General features: G+C 33.9%; 3 protein-coding genes across 5 annotated transcripts; 1 reads left to right on the top strand and 2 right to left on the bottom strand.

Moving 5' to 3' along the window:
• Window positions 1–1110: 1110 nt before the first annotated feature.
• On the bottom strand, window positions 1111–13142 carry LOC123890409 (BTB/POZ domain-containing protein FBL11). 2 transcript variants are annotated; one of them, XM_045940018.1, is made up of 19 exons: window positions 12700–13142; window positions 11888–11938; window positions 11667–11787; window positions 11295–11436; window positions 11119–11168; window positions 10757–10845; window positions 10552–10657; window positions 8840–8876; window positions 8590–8741; window positions 6470–7028; window positions 6092–6358; window positions 5508–5653; window positions 4821–5168; window positions 3455–3698; window positions 3042–3097; window positions 2634–2714; window positions 2091–2135; window positions 1938–2006; window positions 1111–1453 (listed from the first exon to the last, which is right to left on the bottom strand). In XM_045940018.1, the coding sequence occupies exons 1-19, from the start codon at window positions 12873–12875 to the stop codon at window positions 1280–1282; spliced, it is 2913 nt and encodes a 970-aa protein (XP_045795974.1). In that variant the 5' UTR covers window positions 12876–13142; the 3' UTR covers window positions 1111–1279. The 2 variants fall into 2 exon arrangements, with proteins under 2 accessions (XP_045795974.1, XP_045795975.1); XM_045940019.1 differs by lacking the exons at window positions 10552–10657; window positions 10757–10845 and having other exon boundaries at window positions 12700–13053.
• A 393-nt stretch (window positions 13143–13535) lies between these two features.
• On the bottom strand, window positions 13536–18655 carry LOC123890408 (serine/threonine-protein kinase D6PKL1-like). The gene is made up of 3 exons (XM_045940017.1): window positions 18069–18655; window positions 15424–17336; window positions 13536–14506 (listed from the first exon to the last, which is right to left on the bottom strand). Exons 2-3 carry the CDS (start codon window positions 17196–17198, stop codon window positions 13666–13668), a joined length of 2616 nt encoding a protein of 871 aa, XP_045795973.1. The 5' UTR covers window positions 17199–17336; window positions 18069–18655; the 3' UTR covers window positions 13536–13665.
• A 2394-nt stretch (window positions 18656–21049) lies between these two features.
• On the top strand, window positions 21050–26060 carry LOC123890407. 2 transcript variants are annotated; one of them, XM_045940016.1, is made up of 6 exons: window positions 21050–21354; window positions 22894–23061; window positions 23131–23208; window positions 24351–24416; window positions 24565–24627; window positions 24728–26060. In XM_045940016.1, the coding sequence occupies exons 1-6, from the start codon at window positions 21130–21132 to the stop codon at window positions 25580–25582; spliced, it is 1455 nt and encodes a 484-aa protein (XP_045795972.1). In that variant the 5' UTR covers window positions 21050–21129; the 3' UTR covers window positions 25583–26060. The 2 variants fall into 2 exon arrangements, with proteins under 2 accessions (XP_045795972.1, XP_045795971.1); XM_045940015.1 differs by having other exon boundaries at window positions 24562–24627.
• Window positions 26061–26287: the final 227 nt, after the last annotated feature.

Here is a 26287-nt window from a genome sequence, read left to right as displayed (position 1 = left end):
GATGCAAATTGAAACATGTGGTTTTGTTATTTTTTTAATTAAGTAATTATATTCAAATGATTAATGAGCTCTTTAAGGCAAATTATTCGGATAATCCGAGTTCAATCCTTAATGAAAATAATTCTTAATCAGACTTTACTTACCTCACAGTTAAACTCTAGATTACTTGTAGTCTCTTCCTTTAAAAACCAAAGATTTAATTTAAAATGAATACATCAACATCATAATTATTAAAGCAACATACAACCATTTTGATTCGGGGGGGAAGAACATGGAAGTACAAACACATGATGTCAAGAAATTCAAATACATTATTATTAATTTATTATACGAGTAAAAATAAGAGTGAGAAAAGGTTGGCCTATTGCACGTAATCCAGTTTTCAATTTGTTTTAGTTAATGTTAGTACGTGGATTGCAAGTAAGCAATCATTATCAGCCATCAACACTAAAATATTCCATCCCATAAATTTATTAAAAATTAATGCTAAAATGTGTATTTGCAATATCTTTCCCACTCAATTTGCATGAAGAATTCTCCACAATTTGCAAAAATTTAAAACAAGCTAGCATGTTCCTGCAGAATTCCTAAACACAACCCCCCACAAGCACCACAATCAATTTCCAAAACAAGCTAGCATGTTCCTCTCTTATATTACTTTTTTCCGGTTCTGACAAGGTTATTTATGAGTTTCTTGACAAAGTGTTTTTAATTTGAAATATGTTTTAAAGATAACAATTACACAATTTTAGGAGTATTACACCTACGGTCTTAAAACAAATCCCATCACAGAGTATACTTTAGGAGAGGAGTGATTATATAAAAAAAAATAAAAATGGAGGGTGAAAAAAAACTCCAAAGTATTTTGTATGATATGAAAGATGTTACCATAAGTGTTTGCATGGACTTACGTATATTAAAATTGTCTTAAAGTAAAGTTTGACAAAAAAAATTGTTTCTACCAAAAATCGAACTCGGATTTTTACGAACAATACGTCCATCCTAGAGGGAGCTCATTAACCGTTGAGTCAGTTGCGTCTTAGGGGGAGCTCATTAACTTTATTGAAAGTTGAAAGTAATCACTCAAGATGTTTGAATTAGCTTGTATTATGTTCAAAACAGCTACTCAAGTTTATGGTAAAGCCTAAACGTGATGTTTCTCTTAAATTTTGGCAGAAGCAAGAATACCATGTTAATTCTAAATAATCTCCCATCTTTTCAAAAAGAGAGGTGGCTTCATTATATCATTTACAACTTACAAGTTACTAATTCTTCAGCACTAAAGCCTTTCCTTCACCACTGTTCTGGTGAGATTGTTGCTGTTCCACACAAGCACCAGTGTTTCTACATGCACGGATCGTCTACGAGAAGGAACTGGGAAATTAAGTAAACATCTTTGAGATTTGCATCTTGCTATCTTCAAGGTACTCAAAAAGTATCTGTCTGCAGCATACTGGAATAGAAGCAAAAATATCAAAATCTAAAGCCTGAAATAAACCCAGGCTTATGAGCATGAAATAGGTTTGTACATGCTGTTAACTATTTTGCAGTCATGCTTTCACTTCCATTTTGTGACGTGATTCGTAATTTGTGTCATGTTTAGAATGTTCAATAGTATATATACGTTGGGAAATTTGAGTAGAGATGCCATGTTTAGAAACGCTTCACTTGATTTAACATGTTAGTCACCTGATTCTACCGAAGGTTTAAACATCTCAGTTCATTCCATGGTACCTTTGAAGATATGCTAATGTTTAGTGGATAGCGTGCTAACTTTACCACAAATTACGAATCGCGTCACAGATAGGAAGTGAAAACGCAAATGAGAAATGAGGGTGAAATATAGTCATCAGACTATAACACCACATAAACTCGGATAACAGCTCAAAACTGTCAAGATAACTAATTAGAAGAGAGATGGTACTGCACTAACTTACATTTGGAATATCAAAACCACCTTCACTTGCATCACATACATCCAGTGACAATTTTCGAAGCAATGGCATCTGTTAGTTACAACAGCAGATATCAAGTTTCTGACATTTTACAAAACCAAAAAATAAAATAAAGAAACACAAGCAAGGTGCAACCTTCGAAGCTGCGTGAGAAATGAAGTTTCTTTGTATCCCAGGCCCCTGCATATGCAAAAGGTCAAATCAATAGTTAATGATGCAGTTTCAATATATGATTTAAAAACCCAGAGCAATCCAAATAGCAAACTTTAGCTTCTTGTTTTTATGAAGCTTTTTTGTTTTCTTTGGGGAGCGGGGATACCATAGTAAGCATAACAGAATTTGTCCAAATAACTATAGAAAAGGTGCAAAAACCAGAAGAATGACGGATATTTGTTAAATTGTAATTTTATCAATCCTTATTTGATAATGAGAATCATGTTCCCACATAATCATCTAATGAAATGTTTAGGTCTTTAAAATAAAAATAAATAAATTTGTCAAAATATAAATAAATGAATTAAAGAAAAGCAGTAAGAACGAAACAAGATGATATATTAATATCAATAAACAAGATGCTATATAAACATTGACTGGATAATCTAAGACAAGCAGACAATCAATTTATCAAGATGTAAGCATAAACTTCTTTGCAGAAAAAAGGGTCAACAGAAAGCTCACATTATGACGCAACAGAAGATCTTCAAGAGCTCTGCAGTCAAGAAGGGCAGAGACCCCATTTGCTGTTATTTCTCCACATTCCTAAACAATAGGCATCCATGGTTAGTGCAGTTGCAAATAAAAGTAAGAATCCAGTCTCCATTACTCTTCTCTTTTCCAAACGTTAACTATGAAAGATGCATAATCTAAAGTATAATATTTGCTATGTTAAAATGACTGAAAAAAATTGAATAGCCATTAATCACAGAGAAGCACCCACTCTTCTCTCACTAGGCCAGCATATTCATGATACGTAGAAGACAGCCTTTCTGTATGACTGTATATGATTATATATCATGTTATAATCATATATAGGTAATTCCAATAGTTTTAAGGGTTAAATGGAAATGGGAAAAATATTAAACAAACCTCTAGATGCATAGAGACCAAGCCTGGCCATGCACGTGAAATTATCTGTTGAGAATCTGCAATGAAAAAAATTACATTGTCAAATGTCTAAATTTTTAACATTTGATCAAGTGGTCAGAGATCAATCACTGTAATGTAAACTCTAAATAAGAAAATTTACCATATTGCAACCCTTCCCCACCCCCCTGTTACTTTTCCTCTTTGTTGCTATCTATTTTTTACCCATGAATACTAAGTAGCAATAGAAGACAAAACAATGACCAAAATGGCATACAATGGTTGTTTGGTGCTTATTGATATTTTTATTATCCAGAAGGTTAAATGTAAGCAAATTAGAGGCTTCGTTTACAAATTCATGTTCAACGAGTTAAGCTAAGTGCAATTGATCTTATTTCCAACTATGTGATCCTAACCTGAGTTAAGAAGAGGACATCCCAGCAATGAAAGCTCAACCACATTTCTACAGTTTTGAGTTAAAATAACCAAATCATCATTGGTCATCCATGGGGTTACTCTTTCAAGCCTCAACTTTCTTAGGTTTTGCATGGGGAATTTGAAGCTTGATATGGATATATCACCAAAGCAATAGCACAGAGCTAATACTTGTAAGTTCATCAATGACATAGCTATTCTCGTCACAATGATATCAGATAATACCTGTAGAAAACCATAACAACAAAGATAAGAAACAAACAAGCTTTTAGAAATGTGATGAGGATATCTGAAAACTGAAAAACAGAAGCGCACACAGAGCAGAATAACAGAAGACTAAGGAATAACTTAAAAATAGAAGCATACATCTCATATGCATAGATACAAGAATAATAAGAAACACTTCAACTATAATTGATAAGACTATTAAAAGTATAAGCCTTGGCATGTCTTCTTAAGAAGGACGATTAGGAAAGTAATGATATCAGATATTACCTGTAGAAAACCATAACAACAAAGAAAGCAACAAACAAAATTTTAGAAATGTGGCTAAAAAGTACATCTGAGAACTGAAAAACAGAAGCATACACAAAAAAAAGGCGACCAGGGAATGGCTAAAAAGTAGAAACATTCATCTCATATTGCATAGATACAAGAATAAAAAGAAACACTTTAGCAATAACTGATATTAGAAGTATAAGCCTTGACTTGTCTTGTTAAATAGGTTGATTGGGAAACTTAGATTAGGTTAGGGTAACTTAGATTAGTGCTTTTTCTTTTGTAAATAAGATCCAAAATATAATTTACATCGCTATCAATATAGTTTTATCATTTTAAACATTTCTTATCTTTCTTCTGTTGCTGTACCTGTACCTAAGACAAATAAGAGTTTCTCTAATGTTTTTATTAGAATTTTAGAGGCCTATACTCAACCACAAAAGCTAGCTTGAGAGTTGAGGTTTGCACTACACTTATAAAGGCTATCTTTACCATATCTCTAGCCAATGTGGGACTTCTAACACACCCTCTCACGTCCAGAACTGAACAAGCTGGAACGTGGGATCAACAACAACGGGTGGCCCAAATATGGGAGGTCTCCACAACAAACAACAAATGGATCTAGGATAGGCTTTGATACCATATTAGAATTTTAGAGGCCTATACTCAACCACAAAAGCTAGCTTGAGAGTTGAGGTTTGCACTACACTTATAAAGGCTATCTTTACCATATCTCTAGCCAATGTGGGACTTCTAACAGTTTTCCATACTATGATTAATAGAAACAATTTTTTCATATTCTTTAGCGACCAAAGAGAACCTCCAATCCACAGGGAAAATAAATATTACCTGAAAATAAAGAATTATTGTTTCTAGCAGGGGACAGATTGCTGGTAATTCTCTCAGTGCATCTTCACCTAACATTCCACCTAAACCTACATTGATGGTCTTTAATGACATCAGCGCAGGTTCCAAAGCACGTAGAGAGAAGGAAGAAAAACCCCAACCAAATTCAATTTCTTCCAATCTACACTTCTTTCCTAACTCAGCATGTAGTTCCTCATGCAAGGAGGAAGAGCTACATTCTCTCTTTTCAATAGAACTATCTCCTTTTAACAAATTTGTGCAACCTCTTGCTTTCAGACTCTTCAAATTTGGATGTCTACGAATAACGTAACTTAACGCAGCTTCAGAAATCTGCAATTACACAAGTTAATAAAATAGAAGGGAAAAAAAATCAAAGTTAACAAATAACCTATTGCACTTTGAAAAGGTATCCATACAAAGAATCCCTCTCCACATTATGTCAAACCATTATCTTAAATAAAAAATTTGTTCATTCTCTTCCCTTCTTTCTTCATCTATAACCTTACAATTTCCACCGAATGTAAGCAAACATGCCAAACCTCATTTCCCTAAAACTTTAACCAATAATAAAATTTCAACAAAATAACAACTAACAAGCCATTAACATCTTCTATTAAGAGTACAAAGATAAACAAAAACATGCCAAACTTCAGGAATATGACAACAAACCTTGGTGTCTGACACATCAAGCATCTCCAATGAAGAACCTTTGAAATTATATAGTGCCCGGTCAACCAAGTGAGTCCCTCTCAGGCATAGACTCTTCAAAACTTGTGATTGGGACATAAGATCTTGTAGAGATAACTCAGAAACACCTGCAAAACAAACTAATTAATCATATATTTTCAATGTAGAAGTTAAAAGTTTATAAGATCATAAAATATCCTCCTCAAATTAACTAAACTTTAGTGTCGTAAAATAGTTCTAAACCCTAGATTTTTCACTAAACTAAACATTTTATAGCAAATATATACAGCAACAAAATCTAGATTGTTCGCTATACTACACAAAACTAGGTAAGCCGAACCATCTTCATGTACCATTTCCTTTGTTTTATTTAAACCATCTATATGAAACATGGTCTACATAAAGTTGAGTATATTTTGCAATTCCGTAATAGCTTCTGAATGTTAAACACATATGCAGCTAGTAACATATTAAAACATTATATTAAGAATTTATCAAATGCAAGGATTTACAAATTCATTTTGGCAGTTCAGCCGAACAAACTAATAGAAAGAAACACAATTTACCTATGCAGCCACCCATATGCAGAGCTTGAAGATTACCCACCAAAGAATTCAAATGCTTATCTCCAGAACGTAAAGAGGGAAAGTTGGCTGAACAAAGAGCTTCGACTGAATTTATCCCAAATGAAGTATCACAGACCACTAATGAATTAAGCTTTTCACATCGGTCTATGAGACCTGATATGCCAATATCCGTGACATAGATACATCCTTTAATATTCAGGTGACACAATGAAACACATAATTTGGAGATATACTGGAGACTCAAATCTGCCATGGATAATATGAAGAAGTTACTGGTTGTTAGCAGAGAAAAATAAAAAAAGTAAAACAAAATTATTTGGGTTGAACGCAAATTCTTTCACCATGAAAACATCCTACCACTGACATCAGTTCTTCCTTCCAATGTGAGCTTTGTAACACAAGATATTCGATGTCTAGAGTCATGAAATGACATGATTTCCACTGTTTTATATTTAAGACTTGAGGTATTCTCTGGTACCAGTGGTGTCACAGCAGTACTAGAGGATACAACTGTAACTGATGCTGGTATTAGAGGAGTAACATCAACAGTCAAGTCAATTTCACTGACCAAAGAGCACTTCTCCAATAACTGGAGGAAACTGGTTGTTCTGATATGCAAAAGATAAGCTACTTTTAATATTCTTAAAGAAGGAAAGGACTGGCTGAAGCAATCAACAGCATGTTCAATAAGCAGTGTTCGACACTTCGAGATATCCACTTCCTGAACTGCTTCAAATATAACAGGTTCTAACAGTTTTGGTGGGAATTCATATTTCTCTTCTATAGGATGTCCAGAATTAATAAAGAATTGTTCTATAATCTTCCTTTGCATGGGATCCGTTAGATATGATGCAGGTATGAGTGACAGAAGCAGTATTGCAGATGTTATTTGCGGACAATTTGAAAGGTCGATTTTCTGCATGTGGTGGAATGTTTACTCAGAAGCATTAGACTATTCCTAATAGAAAATCACAAACTACTAGCGGACAAATGAAAGACAAAGTTGGCTAAGATCCTAAGACATGTATGCCGAATGATGTGTTTGAATAGCAGTGGGCAAATATCAAAACCAAAAACCAGAAGGAACCAATAGATATCTACATTCAACAAAGCATTGATTTACTAGTGTCAAATACCAAAAACGTGAAAGCTAAGCAGCTAGAATAATAAAGAACCTTATCACCCATACGTTTTAATATAATAAAGATGTTCTCTTGGCATTACTACATTAACAACAAACGTGAACTTGTGCCTGTGTAGTGCTAATCTTGTCAAATAAGAACCTCAGAGTGTTTGTATTATATTTTTGTCCATATCATCAAAAGATAATAGATAATCTTTTCTCAGACAAATATACTTGGCTCTCTAGATTGGTATGGGTTATGAAGGAAGATTGCCTATTTATTTCACACTGCATATAGATGGGAATCCACTTACTGTCTTACTCTGAGAGTAAGTCTTAAATACCTACTCCACGTAATAATTTCCTTGTATGTGAATTTATCAAATCTTAGTATCTTACCAATGGACCATGGAATATTAACATAATTATCATGCATACCAAATATTAGTTATACTAACCATTCATAGGTATGCAATCTAATAGTTTATAGTTTTGAATGAATTTTTGTACATTTCACTTGCTTAATAAAAAAATTCAATTCATTGGATCGATGAAATAAATGGTTATAGAAAGTGATTATGTGCCGAGTTAGAAAAACTTAAACTTGCTCCTGGACTAAGTGCATTCTCACTCTACCTAACTTAGGGATGGCAATGGGTGCCCATGGGTGCGGGTTTGATACTACCCAAACCCACACCCATATATTCGGTTGCCACCCAAACCCAAATGTTGTTCGGGTGGAAAAATGAAACCCGCACCCGCTGGGTTCGGGTTTTTTCACCCAAACCCGAAACCCATAACAAGAACACACATAATTGATTATCAGCTCAAACCCAACCCGAATTATATTTGATAAAATGCAAAATGTAGCATAATTTGGTAATATAGTTTGTAAATTTCAAAATAGTTTTTTTTTTTAACTAAACAATTCATCAAATGTTATCATCACTACAGCATGCACATAGATAATTTAATATATAAACGGGTGGGTGAATGGGTTTTGGGTGTGGGTTTGATACTACCCAAACCCACACCCATATATTCGGGTGCCACCCGAACCCAAACCCAAACTCAGTCAACTCGGGTTTCGCCCGTTGACTTGGGTTTGAGTTCGGGCGGGTCTATCGGGTTTGGGTTTTCCTGCCATCCCTAACCTAACTATACACACAGATTTATGTTCTTAATGAAAGGAAGTTAATAAAAGACAATATCAATTTTTTCTTTCTTTCTGCAAAAACCAAGCAATATTAAAATGCTAATTGATAAGCTTTCAAGGCTCTTTATCAAGTAAACAAGCATAACAACAATGCCTAAATCAATTAAGTGTTTTCCATGTAGTAAAACTTAAAAGTACCTTCGAATATTCTGTAATTCGAATCCTGAGATGTTGCAAGTCACTGTACCCGGAAATATCAAGGGAACCTATCGGTAGAATATTCAGTGCTCTGAAAATTGAACCAAGGCTTTCTTCAGCCAGCTGCCTAAAATTATAAGAGTTCCTTTTTCCTGTTAAACAAAAAATTACCTTATATCATCTAGGAATTTCTGGATGAAGAATAAAGACTTTTCAATGCTTCAGGTAAAAGATCTAGAAAATGATATACCTGCAGCAAACCACAAAGGCAAAAGGTCCACATGAACCTGTTAAGAACCAATAATAACAGGTTATGCAATATTTAAGTATATACGACATGTTAAGTTGGTAACATATAGCCAACTTGTTATTGAAGAGGACAGAGCCAGAATTGAAAGGAAAAATTTACTCAAAATTAAAGAGCTTGATTATTCTAAATGTTTCTCAAAATAAATAGACATCATAATTACATTTACATCATGTTAATCAAAATATAATTACACATGGAAAATGCAGAAATATTTTATTAATATACATATTAAAAATGAGCACAAAACATTGGGGTAGTTTAATAATATGTGTGTGTGTGTACATATATAAGGGGATTACTACGAAAAGGCAATTGGTTTTAGAAGGGTAGAAGGAGATTGGGGGATTAGGGCATCATTCGGGAGGGCATCATTCGGGTGGGCATTGGAGTTGAAGAGCAGTCAACGGAGACTGGGGTATTAGGGCGTCATTAAACATGTAATGATTCAAATAATTTCTCTCTTCTTTCTTTTTGTAAGAGCATGTGTGACATATCCATCCACATGACAGTGTCTACATCCTATATTGAGACAAGATTAGCACATGAGTAGCTCTGTTAACTGCAAAGAATATGAGGATTACGATTTAAGAAGTAGGCAACCTCCCTGCCATATCCAACCACATATGACAACAAAATGCATATTCCACTGAAGTCTTGAGTAACAGACAACAATCAGATAGTTGAATATTAGGATTCTAAATGTTTTAAGAATCTCATTTTAATTATTGTTATTGGGCTAAGCCTGTCCTAGTTGTGCTACATTAGCATTTGACGTAGATTATTAGAATAAGTAGAAGAATTATGGTTGTATTTTATTATCACAACATCATAAGTTTCATACTTGAGAAACCAATAAAACTTGTGGAACCAGAAAAACAACAATGTAAGGAGAAGGCTCAAGGCTTTCAGAGGTGATAAACATAGCTTCGAAGAAGCATGATGGCTATCAAAGTCTTTCCAGATCCAGTCTCCAAGTACGCTATGGTATTTTCACGAATTGCTTTGTTCAATGCTTCAAGTTGATAGCTACACACACAAAAAACTCTACAACTCAAATCATCAATCCATCTGATCGACATTACAATGGAAAGGGTTTTGTTTTAAAAAAACTAACCTAGCTATCAGATCAGATGTTAAAGAAACAACACCCTTTCCATTGTAATGTTGAACGGATGGATTGATGAGTTGGATTGTTGAAGGTTTTTTTCATTTGTGTGTAGCTATCAGCTTGAAGCATTGGACAAAGCAATTCGTGAAAATACCATAGTGTACTTGGAGACTGGATTCGGAAAGACTTTGATAGCCATCATGCTTCTTCGAAGCTACGCTTATCACCTCTGAAAGTCTTCTCCTTACATTGTTGTTTTTCTGGTTCCCGAATTTTATTGGTTTATCAAGTATAAGTTTATGACATCTCATAATTGCTAATTTCATTCTTTTCCCTATGCTTTCAGAAAGCAACCTTGCCCATAAACAGCATATCATTGATGACAATCGGGTTTCAGTAATATGGCGGAGTATTTTAGCAGATGCAAGAGAAAAAAAGCGACTAGATAGGATAGGACCCTTTCAGCCTGTATTTCATTCCCAAGTAAGTTTCAGTTAAACAATTGATTCAAGACCTCAATATCTGTAATGAGACATAACCTCACTTGTTTTAAAATTCCAATGTAATTGTCTTCTGTTTCGCTCTGCCTCTCCAAATTTTCCATGTTACTTTCAAGCCAAAGAAGAAGTGCATCAGAAAGATGCATCTCACTGTCAAGAAGATAGTTGATACTAAAACATTAGAATCTTAATTTAAAAAAGTAAAATACAATGGATAAAATGAAGCGATTTTATAAATAACCCGTTAACCTTTCAATAGTCAAATGAGGGTGCTCTACTGAAGATAACAGCAAGTTATATGGAATTTTTCCAAAACATATGTTCTGCTTGGCCCACATCTATCAAATGAAAATAAAAATCATAAACAAAGAACATTTTCAGAATCTTTTCTGCCAAAAAAAAGGGAACATTTTAAAAATCTTTCTTAAGCTACACTTAATAAGAAAATGATATTGTTGTTCGGTTACATGAAAAGTAATCCACAGAGAAGCAAAATTGTGAATGAATAACAATTGAAAAACCATTTTAAAAAGGCAGAAACGAATAATTAAGGAGAAACATGAGATTGTTGTTTATTGTTCAAGCTCTAGTGAAAGAAGATGAATACATACAAAATTTCTTGCTAGGTAGCCAATACATAAGTTTAGAGTGAAATCACTTGCTGCAAAATATATTAAAAAATAGTTAGAATGAACTTTGTAATGTTGAAGCAAGTGGACAAAAAACCCTGAGTCAAATTGTAAGATGATCATTTTTTACATAATAATGTAAAATAATAAATTTGTACCATGATCCAAGCCATATGTCCAGATTTGGATCAAATCCTCCATCTGTATTTGCGTTAATCGAAATCCATTAGGAGAGAATACCTCGGAAAACCAAGTCTCGCACTTTAAGAGAAGTGCCTCCACTCCAAAATAAAGCGCACCCTGAGACATACCAGAGAAAGACCAACCGCATTAGCCATCGAACAGTTAACCGACAAATATATTAGTTATATAACTTACAAATTTAAACTCGTCAATTAAAAGAAGAAAAAAAACAGAACACTAAATTCAGGGATTTTCTGATTAATCTGACAGTTTCTTATGCACCAACAGAACGAGATTAGAATAAATAAATAAAATGTTGGATACATATATGTGAACAAATCATGTACCTCATAAAGAGAGAGGACATTTTCGGTAGTAATATCCAATGGACAGCCACACATATGCTTAAGAATTTGCACAAACACAGGCAACTTCCAGTTGATAGTGATAGAGCCCAAACATGATTCACTACACAAATAATATTAAAACACATGTTATGCAATCTTTTAAGTTCATTTTGAACAGTTTATAAAAAAGAAAGAGAACGAAAATCTGCTTGACGTCTTACCTGAAGCTTCCGCCGAGGAGGCCTCGGAAATACATAGATTGTTCAATGAGTCTGTCATACACACAACAAAAACAATTACTACATAATTGACACTTGAGAATCTCTTTCGATGAGAGATTATATGTTCATTTTTAATTCACTTTTGTGAAAATAAAAAGTGATTTTAAAAACATAAATGAAATTGATTTGTTGTTCATAGTAGAATTGCTTTGACATTCAAAATGAATTCTAACTTAGCTATTGTTTAGTATTTTTGTGTACAAAACTGATTTTGACTCAAATTTATGGTTTAGTTCACTTTTTTTATGGTCAAGTAGCCTAGTGGCTAGAAATTCCACCCTTAAAGTATAAGTGGGATGATCAGAGTTCGAAACTCGGTCCCCTGCATATATAATGGAATGTCCCGCCAACTGAGCTAAGCTCACGGGACGATTTAACTCACTTCTATATAAATGTAAACAAACATAAGGCTTTGTTTGATAAAATAGTAGATAGATAGCTTATAGGTGACGACTGATAAGTTCATTTAAGTGTTTGGTAAATTAGCAGTTCAAATATCAAACAATAATAAAAAAACTAAAAATTAGCTGTTCAACTATCTTATAAGCTATAAGCTAAGGTATTAGTCTTGCCAAACAGAGCCTAAATAACTTCAAGTTCAAGTTCAACCAACTTCTAATTAAATTAAAATCAATTATACAAAATCACTTTTCAAAAGCAATATTTATACAAAATCAGTTTTATGAGCAGCATAACTAACAAAGCAGAAGCAATACATGGAATATAGAGAGAGGTTGAAGGAAGTGACTCACCTATTGCGATGTATCTGAATTTTGATAGTGTGAAAATTGAGAAATGTTGATAAATCGGAAACGATGATATCAGTGGTTGAAAGGAGAATTTCTTGTGTTGTTTGGATTGGATGATGATCAAGGTTGGTGCAAACGAGGATAACTTCATCATCGTCATCTGAGACTGAGACCTCCATCGATATGGACTCTACTTGAATGCCCGTATTGCTACTGTGCCAAGTTCTGCATCGGTTGGATCTCGAACCAACTTATTTATACATACAAGTAGTTCGAGGTGTGAGAGTTTGAACTCTGGTTACTGCAATATTTTTTTATCGGTTGAGCTAAAATTTGTGCATCACTCTGGACTTAAATTTCTCAATGTTGTCAAATTAGTAATGGTATGAACAAAAGGAATTATTTCTAAAATGAAAATGTTAGAAAACTAATTTTAATTTTAGGATAAATAATTTCAATTTTTAGTGAAAAAATTCAAACTTTTATATTTAATGTGTGCATAACTTAAAAAAATATTCATCGTTAGTTGGTTATGTGATGATCGGTGTTACATTTGTACATAGGACCACGGTCATCCTCAACTGCTTTCAAGTAAGTTCAACAATCTCTTGCTGATGTTTACCATATGAATTAGCACTAGTTTTTTTATAAAATGAATTACATTTGAGTAAGCATTTGCATGACCAAGATATTGTTTTGCCCTATGCGCATGAACAGGGTAAATGAAATTTTTTATTCTCAGGAATATGTTATTATTAACTTTAATGTTGCGATTAACTTCATAGATTCTACATTTTGTCAAAAAAAAACTTCATAGATTCTACATGTCACATTGAAAGTGATATAATTCAACACTAAATTGCTAATAGGGACATAGGGTTACATATAAGTTACAACAACATTTTGATTTTACGTTATGGAGCATGAAGCCATAAACGGAAATGTCACTCTCGACAGAGAGTAGTGTCTTTAAAACAACTCGAATTCGACGTGCTCTCCTACATTACACTCTAAATACTTAGCACCCTTGCCTTGTGAGGCCGTGTCTAAAACTTCAAAATCACAAAACTCTGGAAGTTCTGGTGGGGTAGCACAACGAATTAAGGCCCAGTTAAGACCCTCGAAGAAGGGATGTTTTTTAATCTCAGCAGCTCCTCTCTGTGAACCCAAACGGTTTTCAGGCTCTTTAACCAACAACCCTCTAATCAGGTCCATCGCTTCGAAACTAACAAATGGGTCATCAGAGAATCTAAGACTTTGCAATACCACGTTTGCTAATGTTTCTTCATTGTTAGAACCTTTAAAGGGTGTTCTACCATATAAAAGCTCATACAGAAAAACGCCAAATGTCCACCAGTCAACTGCAGCTCCATGACCCTCTTCTTTGATGATCTCAGGCGCCAAGTATTCGTGTGTACCAACAAATGAGTTTGATCTTGCATCTGTGGGCTCGGCCACAAGCTGTGGCAGTGATCTGACCTGGGCAACAGGATCAACTTTTAATTTCCTTGCTTTTGCTGAAGCCGGTAGGAATCTGGGGCTGAAGCATGTAACTTGACAAGATGGTTCAATACAGAATGGTTCGATACAACTTGATTGTGCACTAAGACGAGAAATTTTTGTAGATTCAACATCATAAGATGACTTCAGAAGTGTTGGGCTAACAGCACACCTCAACGACAGATCAAAATCAGTGAGCATAATGTGGCCGTCTTCTCGAACAAGAATGTTTTCAGGTTTTAAATCACGATAAACAACTCCAAGCATGTGCAAGTACTCCAAAGCAAGGAGGACTTCAGCAACATAAAACCTGCATAATACATGTATGGAAGTTTCAGAAACAGCAAATTGGTTTCCATAATATAATGTGCAAATAAATTATTACAAAGGTTAATTCATAATTGAGACAATATCTCCTTTGTCAATGCTAGAAAAAAGGGAAATCAAGAACAGAGGTCAGATTAAGGGAAAATGCTGCCAGGTTTAAGAAATATACAAGGGGCGGTGGCAGTAAGAGGCTGGTGATTTAGTAGGTAGATACAGGAGAAAATTACATTCCTGGCTGAATCATGGGAAAAGGACATATGCAACATGTATTCCAGAACCAATTGCACGAAAATCGCCCAGTAACCACAGGGCCACTGACAGAGTTTGTTCTCTAACTGTTTTAACTCTAAAATTTAAAGAAGGAACAAAGTTTCTATCCACAAAGAATGTATTATTCCAAGTAAGAACAATCAAAGTGCAACAAACTGCTAACTTTATGTAGATTCTTCAAATAGAACAAGTTGCAACAGTGCAAAAGTATTCTTAATCAATGTAGCAGCCTATGATTCATAGAACCATATTATTATATTTAAGCAATAAAGCACAAGCATATTCAGCAAGAATGGTTATGCGAATTAATAAGTTATAATTTCAACTTACCAACTTTTAAATTCATACTACTATGGTATCAAACTTAAAAATAAAATAGCTTTAGTAATGAAGGCCTGCGAACCCCTGCGGAAGCACCGGTATGTTGCATGGTTAAGCAATAAAGAACAAGCATATTCAGCAAGAGCAGTTATGCGAATTAATTAAGTATTAGTGTGTATCAGGAAATAATTAAGCCAACATATCATTTGTTGCACAACTCAAATTGAGCAAGAAGGAGGATGCATGTTATTTCTGACCTTGCAGAAAATACAATGCTAACATATTAATCAATACTTCTTAGTTTCTTACCTTGCTGCTAGCTCCGAGAAACATCTATCGGGCTGCTTCTGCCGTAGAACATGAAGATCTCCACCTGGACAATACTCCATGACCAAACATGAGAGATTATCTGATGTAAATTGCACATACAAGGTAGGAAGAAACGGATGGTCCAGCATCCTTAATATTTCTTTTTCAGTTTGAGCCCTAGGTATCTTCTTCCGCCTTGCCAAAAATTCGATGTCCATGACCTTAATAGCAAACAAACAGCTTGTGCCAATTAGTTCAGCGAGATAAACAGTCCCAATGTCTCCACAACCAAGTTTCTTCAAAAGATTGAAATGTCTCAAGCCCAAGGCTCCATGCAGCATTTGAGCACGTCGAATGGCTTCCCACCTAACATCCTTTGACATGTGAGGCCTACTGCCGAAACTTGAGCCACTCATGTTGCTCTCATCACTGGTACTAGTACTACTACTGTACTCACCTTGACTACTCTTTGAGCTTTGTGAAAACTCAAGTTGTTCTTTCAACTTGGTGTTCTTCACCACCTTTGCAACTGCTTTGCAGCCTTTGTTTATAGTACCGCTAGTTGATGCCAAATCAGGTTTATTTGAACCAGAGTTCACTCCATTTCCAGGACTAGTAGAGTCCGCGGTCATAATCTCTTTGTTTTTTTCTTCACCTGTATTTTCTAAAGCACACCTACATCTTTCACAAATCAGTCCAGCTGTGCCAGGAACAGACTTACTAACTTCATTTGATGTAGGATCACATGATGAAGAACCTGAATCCTCCTCCTTCACTTTCTTCTTACTCAGATTCTTGTTCTTGATGACCATTTTAACTGTGTGAGGGGAGTGGTGTGGCTGTTTGTTAACTTTGGTGCCACTTACAGAAGTAGATGAAGAAGATGCTGTCTGCAACCTACCTTTCCGTCCAGTATTGGACACAACCACTTTATTTCCTAACTTTTTAGGGGAAGAAGCGTGTACAGGCAACTCTAATTTACTTTCAGATGCATTATAAAGAGATTGATAAGATGCAGATGTTTGTTTTTCTGGTTGAACGGGTACCACGTGCCGTGATTGAAACCCAGTTTTACTCGATGAACATGCTGAATCTCTTTGCATCGATGAAGTCCCGGAATCAAGTTGAGTAGTTGCAACAGCGATTTCCCAAGCAGAATTGATGGCTTGGCTCGATGATGTGATTTGGGTAGTTTGATGAGATTGAGATGTTTTATCCAACAAGGGCGACTTGCCTTTTTCTGGCACTACAGAGATTTCTTTTCTGTGCCCTTTACTCTCAGCAATATAAGGCCCAGAATGACCAGTTTCATCTACAACTGAACTGTACAATGTTTGTATCCTCCCAACCTCAGATATTCTTGGAGAAGCTGTTGACTTTGACAACCGTTTCATAGCAGCCACTTCTGAGGCCTTAGATATACAAAGGTCTCTCAATGCCTGCTTCAAATTAGCAGCCTCAGAAGTTCCAACTCGTGGAGACCGAGGAACACCCATTGTCATTGGCTTTTTTAAGGTGTTTTTCAGCTTATGACTCGTACCATCTTGTGACATGCCCAAATCCCTTGATGAAGATTTAAGAGAAAATGATTCAAACAGCTTGTTAATATCATCATCAATATAATCCTTGTATCCCAGGTTCAACACCAAAGGCTTCTTATTTTTCTCAGACGTTTTGCATCGAGAATTGGACTGGCAAATCCCTACAACACCTTTCCCTTTACTTAAATCCTCTCTTGCTTCAACTATTTCACAAGCGCCAGAAAATGAACCCATTATAAGTAAAAAAATGATGTGCTAACTCAACTTTTTCATAAAATCCAACTTCCACAACAATGAATCCAAACCATTCTTTGGTAGAAGCAAATTTGAACTTATACACACTCTTTTACCATCTGCATGACACTTCAAACCCTGATACAATGATTAACATTTAAAACCATTAGCAAAATCAAAACTTGAAACAAAAACTATAATAATTTAACTAATAAGAAATAGGAAAAGAAACAAGTTGAAAATGTTCTATTGTCAGTCACTATTTAATTAATTCTAAAATCTTAGTTTAATTTGAAGATTATACCAGAAAACATTCACACAAAAATGGCATAACCCACATGGGTTGGCCTAGTCATGAAGGCTTGGGGCCTGGAGTGTGTTCATCTCCAGGCCGCAAGTTCCAATCATCCCGGTGCCACATTCCGTGTTGAGCAAGTCCATACAGACTTTAAATGAGCCCCGAATAGTGGACGGTGGGATTGGTTTCCTCTAATTAGTTGATCCTTTGACCCGATACCGAGTCTTAAAAAATTAATTTAAATAAATTACATATCCTTTTCAAAAAACACGTGAAATTGAATTTCATTTCATCTAATAAAAAAACTTAAGCAATGAGTTTAATCAATCAACAGATCAGGAGAAATGTAAATTCATACAAACAAAAAAAAAACTTCACAAAAAAAAAAAAAATCTATAAATGGGGACATAATTAGAAATCCAGAATCCAACAACAACTACTACTAATTTTCCAAAGCTTAGAATAGAAATAAACTCAAATAAGTAAAAGAGATGAAATCTAAGTTTAAAGATGCAGACAAATCAGAGCGTATAGAATAAGCAAAAACGGTGAATCAAGAACAGAATCAATACCAGAAAGTGAAAGTGGAAGTAAAAGTTTGAAGCTGTGGTACTTGAAGTGAAGAAAAACGTGGAAACGGGAAAAGAGAGAGAAACCCTAGATGCGCATTGAAGATACGGAGAAGAAGCTTGGTAGAAGGAGAGAAATGTGTAAGAAGTGTTTGTTTTGGTTTGGTTTGTTTTTGTGTTCCGTTTTCAGCAATGTCTTCCATGCCATTGATAATTGTTTTTGTTTTGTGCAGAAAGGTGGGTCCCATGTATGTCACACATTAAAATCGAAATTCAAATGTAGATACAAAAATAATGAAATATACCGATACTGATGGATACATTGAAAAGAATGTGTGATGTATAAGTGTATCTTTAATTTTTTATGTTTCATTATGGGTTTCACGTGTGCTTATTTAGCCTAAGACCAATTAGTTCATTAATTAATTAATTAGTACTTTACAATGTCAATAGGCAATCTGAGATTTGTCTTTGCTAGATAAACAGGATTTGTTAAGCTAACTCTTGTTAAGGATGTTACTTGCAACACTAATAATAATTTAATTGGCTAGATTTTCTAAACTATTTTTGATGAGAAATTTCCCAAATATAAATCATACCCATACTGTCACGCATATGACGCTACGATTTGGTTACTTGAGGGGAAGAGGTAGAGATTTTGTTCTTGTCTTCTAGTATTGTGGTTATAGATTCGGTTGGTTTTGAGCCAGAATGAAATACAGTAATACACGGCTCCATTTATAAGAGATAGATATATAGGTAGAAAATTAATAGGATCCATTTAAAATCACACCGAGTAAGTGTGTTGATGTTATGAGAGAAATAATTATATGTTAATAAACAAAAAATTGAAAAGAAAAAAAAAATGTTGAAGTCAAATTACTGGTTAAGAAACTAAATACGAAGAACTTGTATATTTTTCATTTTAAAAGTATAACTAGTTTAAAGACCCGTGCGAGCCATTAACTTTAATTCAATATTTAAGTTTATCATTATCTTAATGTAAAAAATTTATTTAGAATAAAATATTGTTATTTATAAGAGAAACTATTGTGTTATTTTTTGTAAAATTTATTTATCCAATTTTTTATGTTTCAGTGACAAATAATAGTCCCTATATGTTTTTTAATCGAAAATTAGAAATTTTATTAGGAATATCTAGGGTAATTTAGTAAATTTGATAGTAATTAACTTTATTTTATTATAATTATTAATAGTTAGTAGTGAACTTGGTAGTAATATTATTTATTTAATTTTTTTTTTGATGAAAAATATTATTTATGTTTTTTTAATATAGTTATTGTTTACGTTTCTATTTCTATATTCCTATTTTTATGTATTCGGCTTATTTTTCTATATTATTTCGATAATTTATTTTTATTGACCAAAATATATAATTTTTTTTTTCTTTCCAATTTTTATGCATAGATTCCTATATAATATAATATTATTTTTTTGTATTTATCTTATGTTGTTTCTATATACATTTTTAATTTTTTTTAAGTGAAATTACAATGAAGGATATAAAACTTGCAAGTTGCTACGTGGTTAAAAGTACTAAGGATAAATTAGTAACTTTGGTGGTAATCGATTTTAATATATTAGTAATAGATTAAGGATAATATATGTTGATAGTGTTTGTACCCGTAATTTAAGTCAATAATGTTGTGTCAAAACACACGTGGGGTTGGTTTAGTGGTGTTGGCTTGGGTTCTTGGAGTATGTTCCTCTCAAGGTCTCAGGTTTAATTCTCCCTGATGCCAATTTCGGTGGACTAAATCCATACAAAGCAAAAAATACCAAGTTAAAAAAAAAAAAATAATGTTATGTCAACCTGCATTGACGAAGTTAATATTTTTGTAATAGACACTAATATTATATACTAAAACGTGAGGAGTTTTTCCTTCGCATTACCGAAGACCGAAATTGAATAATTTTAAATCTACGAAAATTAACCTAAAAATTGACTCTCCTAGCAAGACACGTGAATATCATCCTAGTGTGTTAGCTCAATTGTTGCACTACATTCGAATAACACGTGAATATCATCGTACATCTCATAATCACATACAAAAATCGCGTTGCACACTCCACACGCCTTTGTAATAATTGACACATTTTTGAAATACATCCCTAACACAATCGCCAAAGTAAGTGTCTTGCTTTATGCGGAGCTTGAAATTTACATATATTGTTCCACCACGCACCCTCCGCATGAAACTTGTCACTTGACACAATATGCTTCATGCGTAAATTGTACCTGGATTTAACAATGTAACACCCAAACTTAACCTCCTGTCATACTAACGTATCATCATGGAGCGAGGCAAAAAAAGGCACATCAAGAATAGCCTCCATTGATGGATCTATAATTAAAGGCTTAATTAGTAAAATGATCCCTTAAAGATATTTTTGGTTTAAGATTGGTCCCTTAAAGAAAAAAAGGTCCAAATAGGTCCATTAAAGAAAAAAAAGTCTGAATAGGTCCCTTAAAGACATCTCCGTTAATCAGTTTGGTCCTATTTAGACCTCTTTTTAGGGACCAAACTGATTAACGGAGATGTCTTTAAGGGACCTATTCAGACTTTTTTTCTTTAAGGGACTTATTTGGACCTTTTTTTCTTTAAGGAACCAATCTGAAACCAAAAATATCTTTAAGGACCATTTTACTAATTAAGCCATAATTAAATTAGGAACTTTAGGAATATCATAAGCTTTCTCATCTAACATTAAATTCTTAATAAACAAATTAATAATACACTCCTTAATCCTTTCACTACCTCCAACCCTCCATCTAAAATTTTAATATTTCTAACAACGTGGCAATTGAAGATACATGGTTGCTTATTACGAAACTTGTCCATATTCAATCTGGCATGACACGTGTCACTCATTCACACCCTTCTTCTGCTATGATGCCATTGCTTCATCTATCAACCAGTGTAATGATGATGACTAATGTAATACTACATACATACATACACATTACCTTCTTCTCTTCATTCTTTCTTTCCTCTTACGACGGTTACTTCCATTATCCTCTTTCTTTCTCTAACCAACCAATATGGAATCAGATAAGCGCTATGATTCAACTTCTTCTTCTCTTTCCTTCTCTCCTACTTCATCATCTTCTTCATCCTCTTCCTGTGCTTCGGAGGATCGTTCGGTTAAGACAGAGGAAATTGAGGCGGCGGAGACTCTAGCTTACTTGGCGCGACTAGCAATGCGCCAAACAACTCACTCACCCGATTCACTCATTCCTCACTCGGATCCTCCTCAACATCTGCAGGTAATTAATTACTTTACTTTAATTTAAGTAGATGAGTTTTTCTACTTAATCTGTTTAATTATAGTTCAATTTCAACTATTATTTGACCACGAGAAACACTTATACTGCTGTTGATTTGACGTAAACTCTAGTCAACTATTTCGAATTTACATAACATTAGCTTATAGATATACTGTATACATATTTTTGTTACGGTAAGCTTAGATCAGTTGGCAGATAAATCACATGATATACAAAAGCTGAGGTTCGAACCTTAGACACTCTAGATATTGCATTATTTTGACACATAAATTTCGTCAAATTTAGATGGATAAACAGTTTAAATATGTAGTAATTAATTACGTCAGGTATACAACTTGTTAACTATCTCACTTAACACAATTAACTACAGCACGATTTTCTGGCGTATATTTGAGCACAAATTGGGATTAATAGATATAGATATCATATACATTTGAATTGAACACTTGAAAATCATATATATTTGAATACAATTTGGATGATTAATAAATACATCATGTATATTTATTTGAACACCTAAAAAGTGTAGTTAACTACGTTCAAAATCATGGTTAATTTGATGATTAATGTGTTGTAAGTTGTAACACTGATTATATTTATTAACAATCAAATGAATGCAATCAATCACATATTTGAATTGCATGCATGTGGAATTGTGTGTAAAACAAAAGATTATTATTATTCACCTTATTCTATATAAACCGAGTAATATGATGATCTCTTGATGAACAAACCAATTATTCATATTATATGCGCACTTGAATAACAAATAAGCATGCGTTGAAATATGACTGTTAACATTTTCACTATTTACTCACTTTAAAGAAGTCAAATTAGTTAGTTAAGACTTGTTGATTTTGGGTTGCATTTTCTTGTCCTTGTTTGGGAACTGAACAGAGAAAAAAACCCAGGTTCAGTTTTGTGTTCTAGCTCTTTTTTCACTTTTCATGACTGTTAAATTTATTGTGTACACTGTTTTTTAGTGCTCGTTATAGGAAATTCATGCCTTCAATGCAATAGCTATTTTGTTGTAATGCTGAAGTAGTACCAAATACCAATATAGGAATGCAACAAGCTAAAAACATGTTTAATATTTGTTAGTGTTGCCAAATAACAGCTATTGTTAGCAGAATTTGAACAAATCACCATTGTTATGTGATATGTGATTTAGTACAAAGTGTTGTTAACTGAACAAACTACTATTTACCACATTATGGAATTGACAACACTGATACTTGTTTATTGAATTGATTTTGATTTTTCTCTTTCTTTCTAATATGGTAATTGTTGTTAATGGAACATCCATTTCTGAGTATATTTTCTTCATCCCTTTTGGTCTTGTTATTTTGTTACTTCTGGAGAGAAAATACAAACTTATCTAACTTGATCATTTTATTCCTTGTTATAGCAAAAAATGGATAAGTCAATTGCACACATCCAATTCCAATAATTAAAGGAGTGTGTGACCAAGTTGGAACATTTTATGAAAGAATTTTGAAATGATTTAATTTATGGCAGGGCCAAGCTGTTTCAGGTCAGCAGCTAGATGGGAAAATATATAGTACTACATCAGTAGAAACAGAAAGGACTCAGGAGAGTGACTGCTTAAGAAACATGAAGGTGGAGCAGAATGCTGATTTACCTAAGACTACTCACTGCAATAAGTCAAGACGTAATTTAACCGAGGTATAAGAGACTGAAATTTCTTTTACTTCAATTCCAGGGGATACTTGTACTCACCGGGTTTCTGTTCAGGAAGAAAAAGAAGCACGGAGGATACGAAGGGTATTGGCAAATAGAGAGTCCGCTAGGCAGACAATTCGCCGCAGGCAGGTATTTACATCGGCAGATAAGTTGACCATTGTTTAAATTTGCTTAAGGACAGCCCAAAATATAAACCAAATACACCCTAACTAGCTCGTGTTTGGTGTGTTTAATGTTTTGTTGAACTATCAATCTTGACTTCTATGTTTTTCCCTTGAGAACATTTTTTGTGGATAGACATATACATTGTTTGTACTCGATGATGATCACCACTCCCATCTAGGAGTCATCAGATTAACGGTTCCATTAATTATTCATTCCCTCCTTGGCATTGTTGTTAATTGGACATTGCTTATTCACATTGTACCAATTACTTCAACGATCATTTAAGCTGTTCTTGTAGCAAATGAATGTATCCATGATCCTAGAACATCACATTTTATAACATCCTTCAAACCTGTAGAATAGCCCAGTCCCGGTTTGCCACTAGCCACAAGTGTTTATATAAGCTATCACCTCACAGTCAAATTTCTTTAACCATCATTACTTGTAATGAGCCCAAATGCACGGTTATGTGACAATTCCTTTGGTTATATGGTTATAGATGGTGATACTCTAATTTTTCTATACTATTTAAATTAAATATATCATGTAAAGGAAATATTTAACAGCGCTTGTATTTGTCATGAACTATGATACCACAAACATGTCACAAAGTCGTTACCATCTTTGGGTCTTCCTTTTGGGGAAAACATGAGTGGATGGTTAAAAATGAAAGACTCTTCTACACTTGCAACGTTATGGTCGTGAATCTCAGGATGCCTTCGTGAGCAACTTCATGTTAAATCTATATTTAAATTAGCAAAATCTATGAAGCTAAACTTTCAGATTAGAAGTTTCATTTCTATATTGTCCAGTTTAAAGACACATATTTTTACAGGACCAGAAGACTCTAAAATCTATAGTTTATAGTTTACATAATCATTATTGTAGACTTCATTCCTAAGTTACTTACCTGAACAGGTAAATTTGTAATAAGTGCTTAAAAAAGTTCAGGACTTCTATAATCTATACTAGAAAAGAAAAGGCTTAAACAACCTTTTATTAGTTTACACCAATGTCTACAATCTATAATTATTGTTCTGGCTTGTTGATTTCTCATTGAAATATTGAGCAGTTTATTTTCTTTTCTTTTTTATGAAATGCTTCAGGCTCTGACTGAGGAGTTAAACAGAAAAGCTGCAACCTTAGTGATGGAAAATGAAAACCTGAAGAGGGTATGTTATTATTCAATTTTTTGTTACTTCTTATTATGAAGCTACCTTTTCTGTCTTCCTTTAATATTTTCTTTCTCTTTAATTTCATCTCTTTGATGTTTTTATAATCATTTACTCTTCTACATGTTGTGGTGGTGGTGAAAAGAAGAAGGAGTTGGCTTTGAAAGAGTATCAGTCTTTAGAGACTACAAATAAGCTCTTAAAAGCACAAGTAAGATGTTTTATATGGAAGAACTACTTAAGTATGGTATAACTCCTTGTTTGCAAAAGTAAATAATTACAGGAAAATTGACATTTGCTTTTGTTTGCAGGTAACTAAGTCAATAAACACAAAAATGGAAAAAGCTCCTGTTGAGCAGGAGTTATCTGTGGCTGAGGCAGCACCTATGCATGGTAATAGTCCATGGTTTATTTATAACCATTTTCCGGTTAGACAGTTATTTTGGCCTGCCATTTTTCAGTCTTCTAAACAAGTTCAATTACAACATACACCATTTAATTCCATTGCCATTCCATCACATGTATATGTATCATGTCCTGCTGAGTCTGAATCTCCTCACAAGCAAAATAACCTTGTAAATGACAATCAAACACAAAATCCATTGTACATGTTTCCATGTCCTTGGTTATACCCTCCACCAGAAATTGGAAATGGACAACCACCACCTTCTAGTGGCCTAGAAGATAAACAAGATAATCTTCCTCTAGGTGAACAATGCAGTACTAGTTTATCCTTAAATAGAGTGGAAAATGTGGATTATCATGCAACTCTACCTATCAAACTGAAAACAGAAGCTTCTGACTGGACAGAATCCAGATCTAGTAATGACCCTGACCATGCCACTCCAAATTTTTCTTTGGATGGAGGTGAGCAGAAAACAAGATGTCAAATAGAAATGTTCCATGGACCTGCAGTTGATTGTAATGGACATGCTCATGTAGTCAAGCAAGAACCTGAGCTTCAATTACATTCCGCTTCCGATACCAACATATCTTCAACAGCTTCTCATATCAAACCTTATTCACTGGAAAAGAAACAAGAACAGTTCATATGCACAGGTAAAAATCTAGTGGATGCAGTTGCTGCAGCAGAGGCACGAAAGAGGAGAAAGGAGCTGACAAAACTAAAAAGCAATCAAAGCCGCCAGTCCCGGATGGAGTGTTGATTTCTCTGTAAACTTGATTTGATGTTCAAAAGGAACAAATGTTCACCAGCTTTTGCACCTGCTTATGGTTTGACAAAAAAAGAAGTTTTCCGAAATTGAGGAGAGTACGGGTTAACTTAATTAATCCACACTGAGGGCCTTGGAAGGGAATTGAATTCTATCAATGATAGCTTTAAAGTTTAGTTTTTCTCTGATCATCTTGCTTGTTTCTTTTTTATTTACTTCATTTTACTGGGATTTTTTCCCCTCCGATAGAATTTAGTTTCTTTAAGTGGTCAAGCTGAACAATTTTCCTATTAGCAGTTATTTTTATCCAGATTCTTCAACTTTCAAGGATGTCTATGAGCAGCTTAATCCCATAAAATGGTTCAAAATATGTCATAACATTGTATATTTTATACTACTTTTTACTGTTACTTATTGTAAATATTGTATAATTATTATTATAGATTTTATTCAGTTTTATTTAACCTGTTAATTAGACTCATTAGGTATAGCATAGTGATTGTACTCAAATTACTTTTGAATAATGTTCAAAAAATATTTCTCAATTCTACACTTGTTAATTGAGAACCTCATTCAATTGAAATAGAAATTGGTATTGAACTCAAAATGTAGCTGAGCTAGCCAGGTTTTAGTGCATGCACACAGGGGTTTGATGTCATGGCTGTGGATTCTGTTTTAAAAATTAATAGTAAACTATAA

Source organism: Trifolium pratense, linkage group LG6, assembly GCF_020283565.1.
Source record: "Trifolium pratense cultivar HEN17-A07 linkage group LG6, ARS_RC_1.1, whole genome shotgun sequence".
NCBI lineage: Eukaryota > Viridiplantae > Streptophyta > Magnoliopsida > Fabales > Fabaceae > Trifolium > Trifolium pratense.
This window is presented reverse-complemented; position numbering and strand designations above follow the sequence as displayed.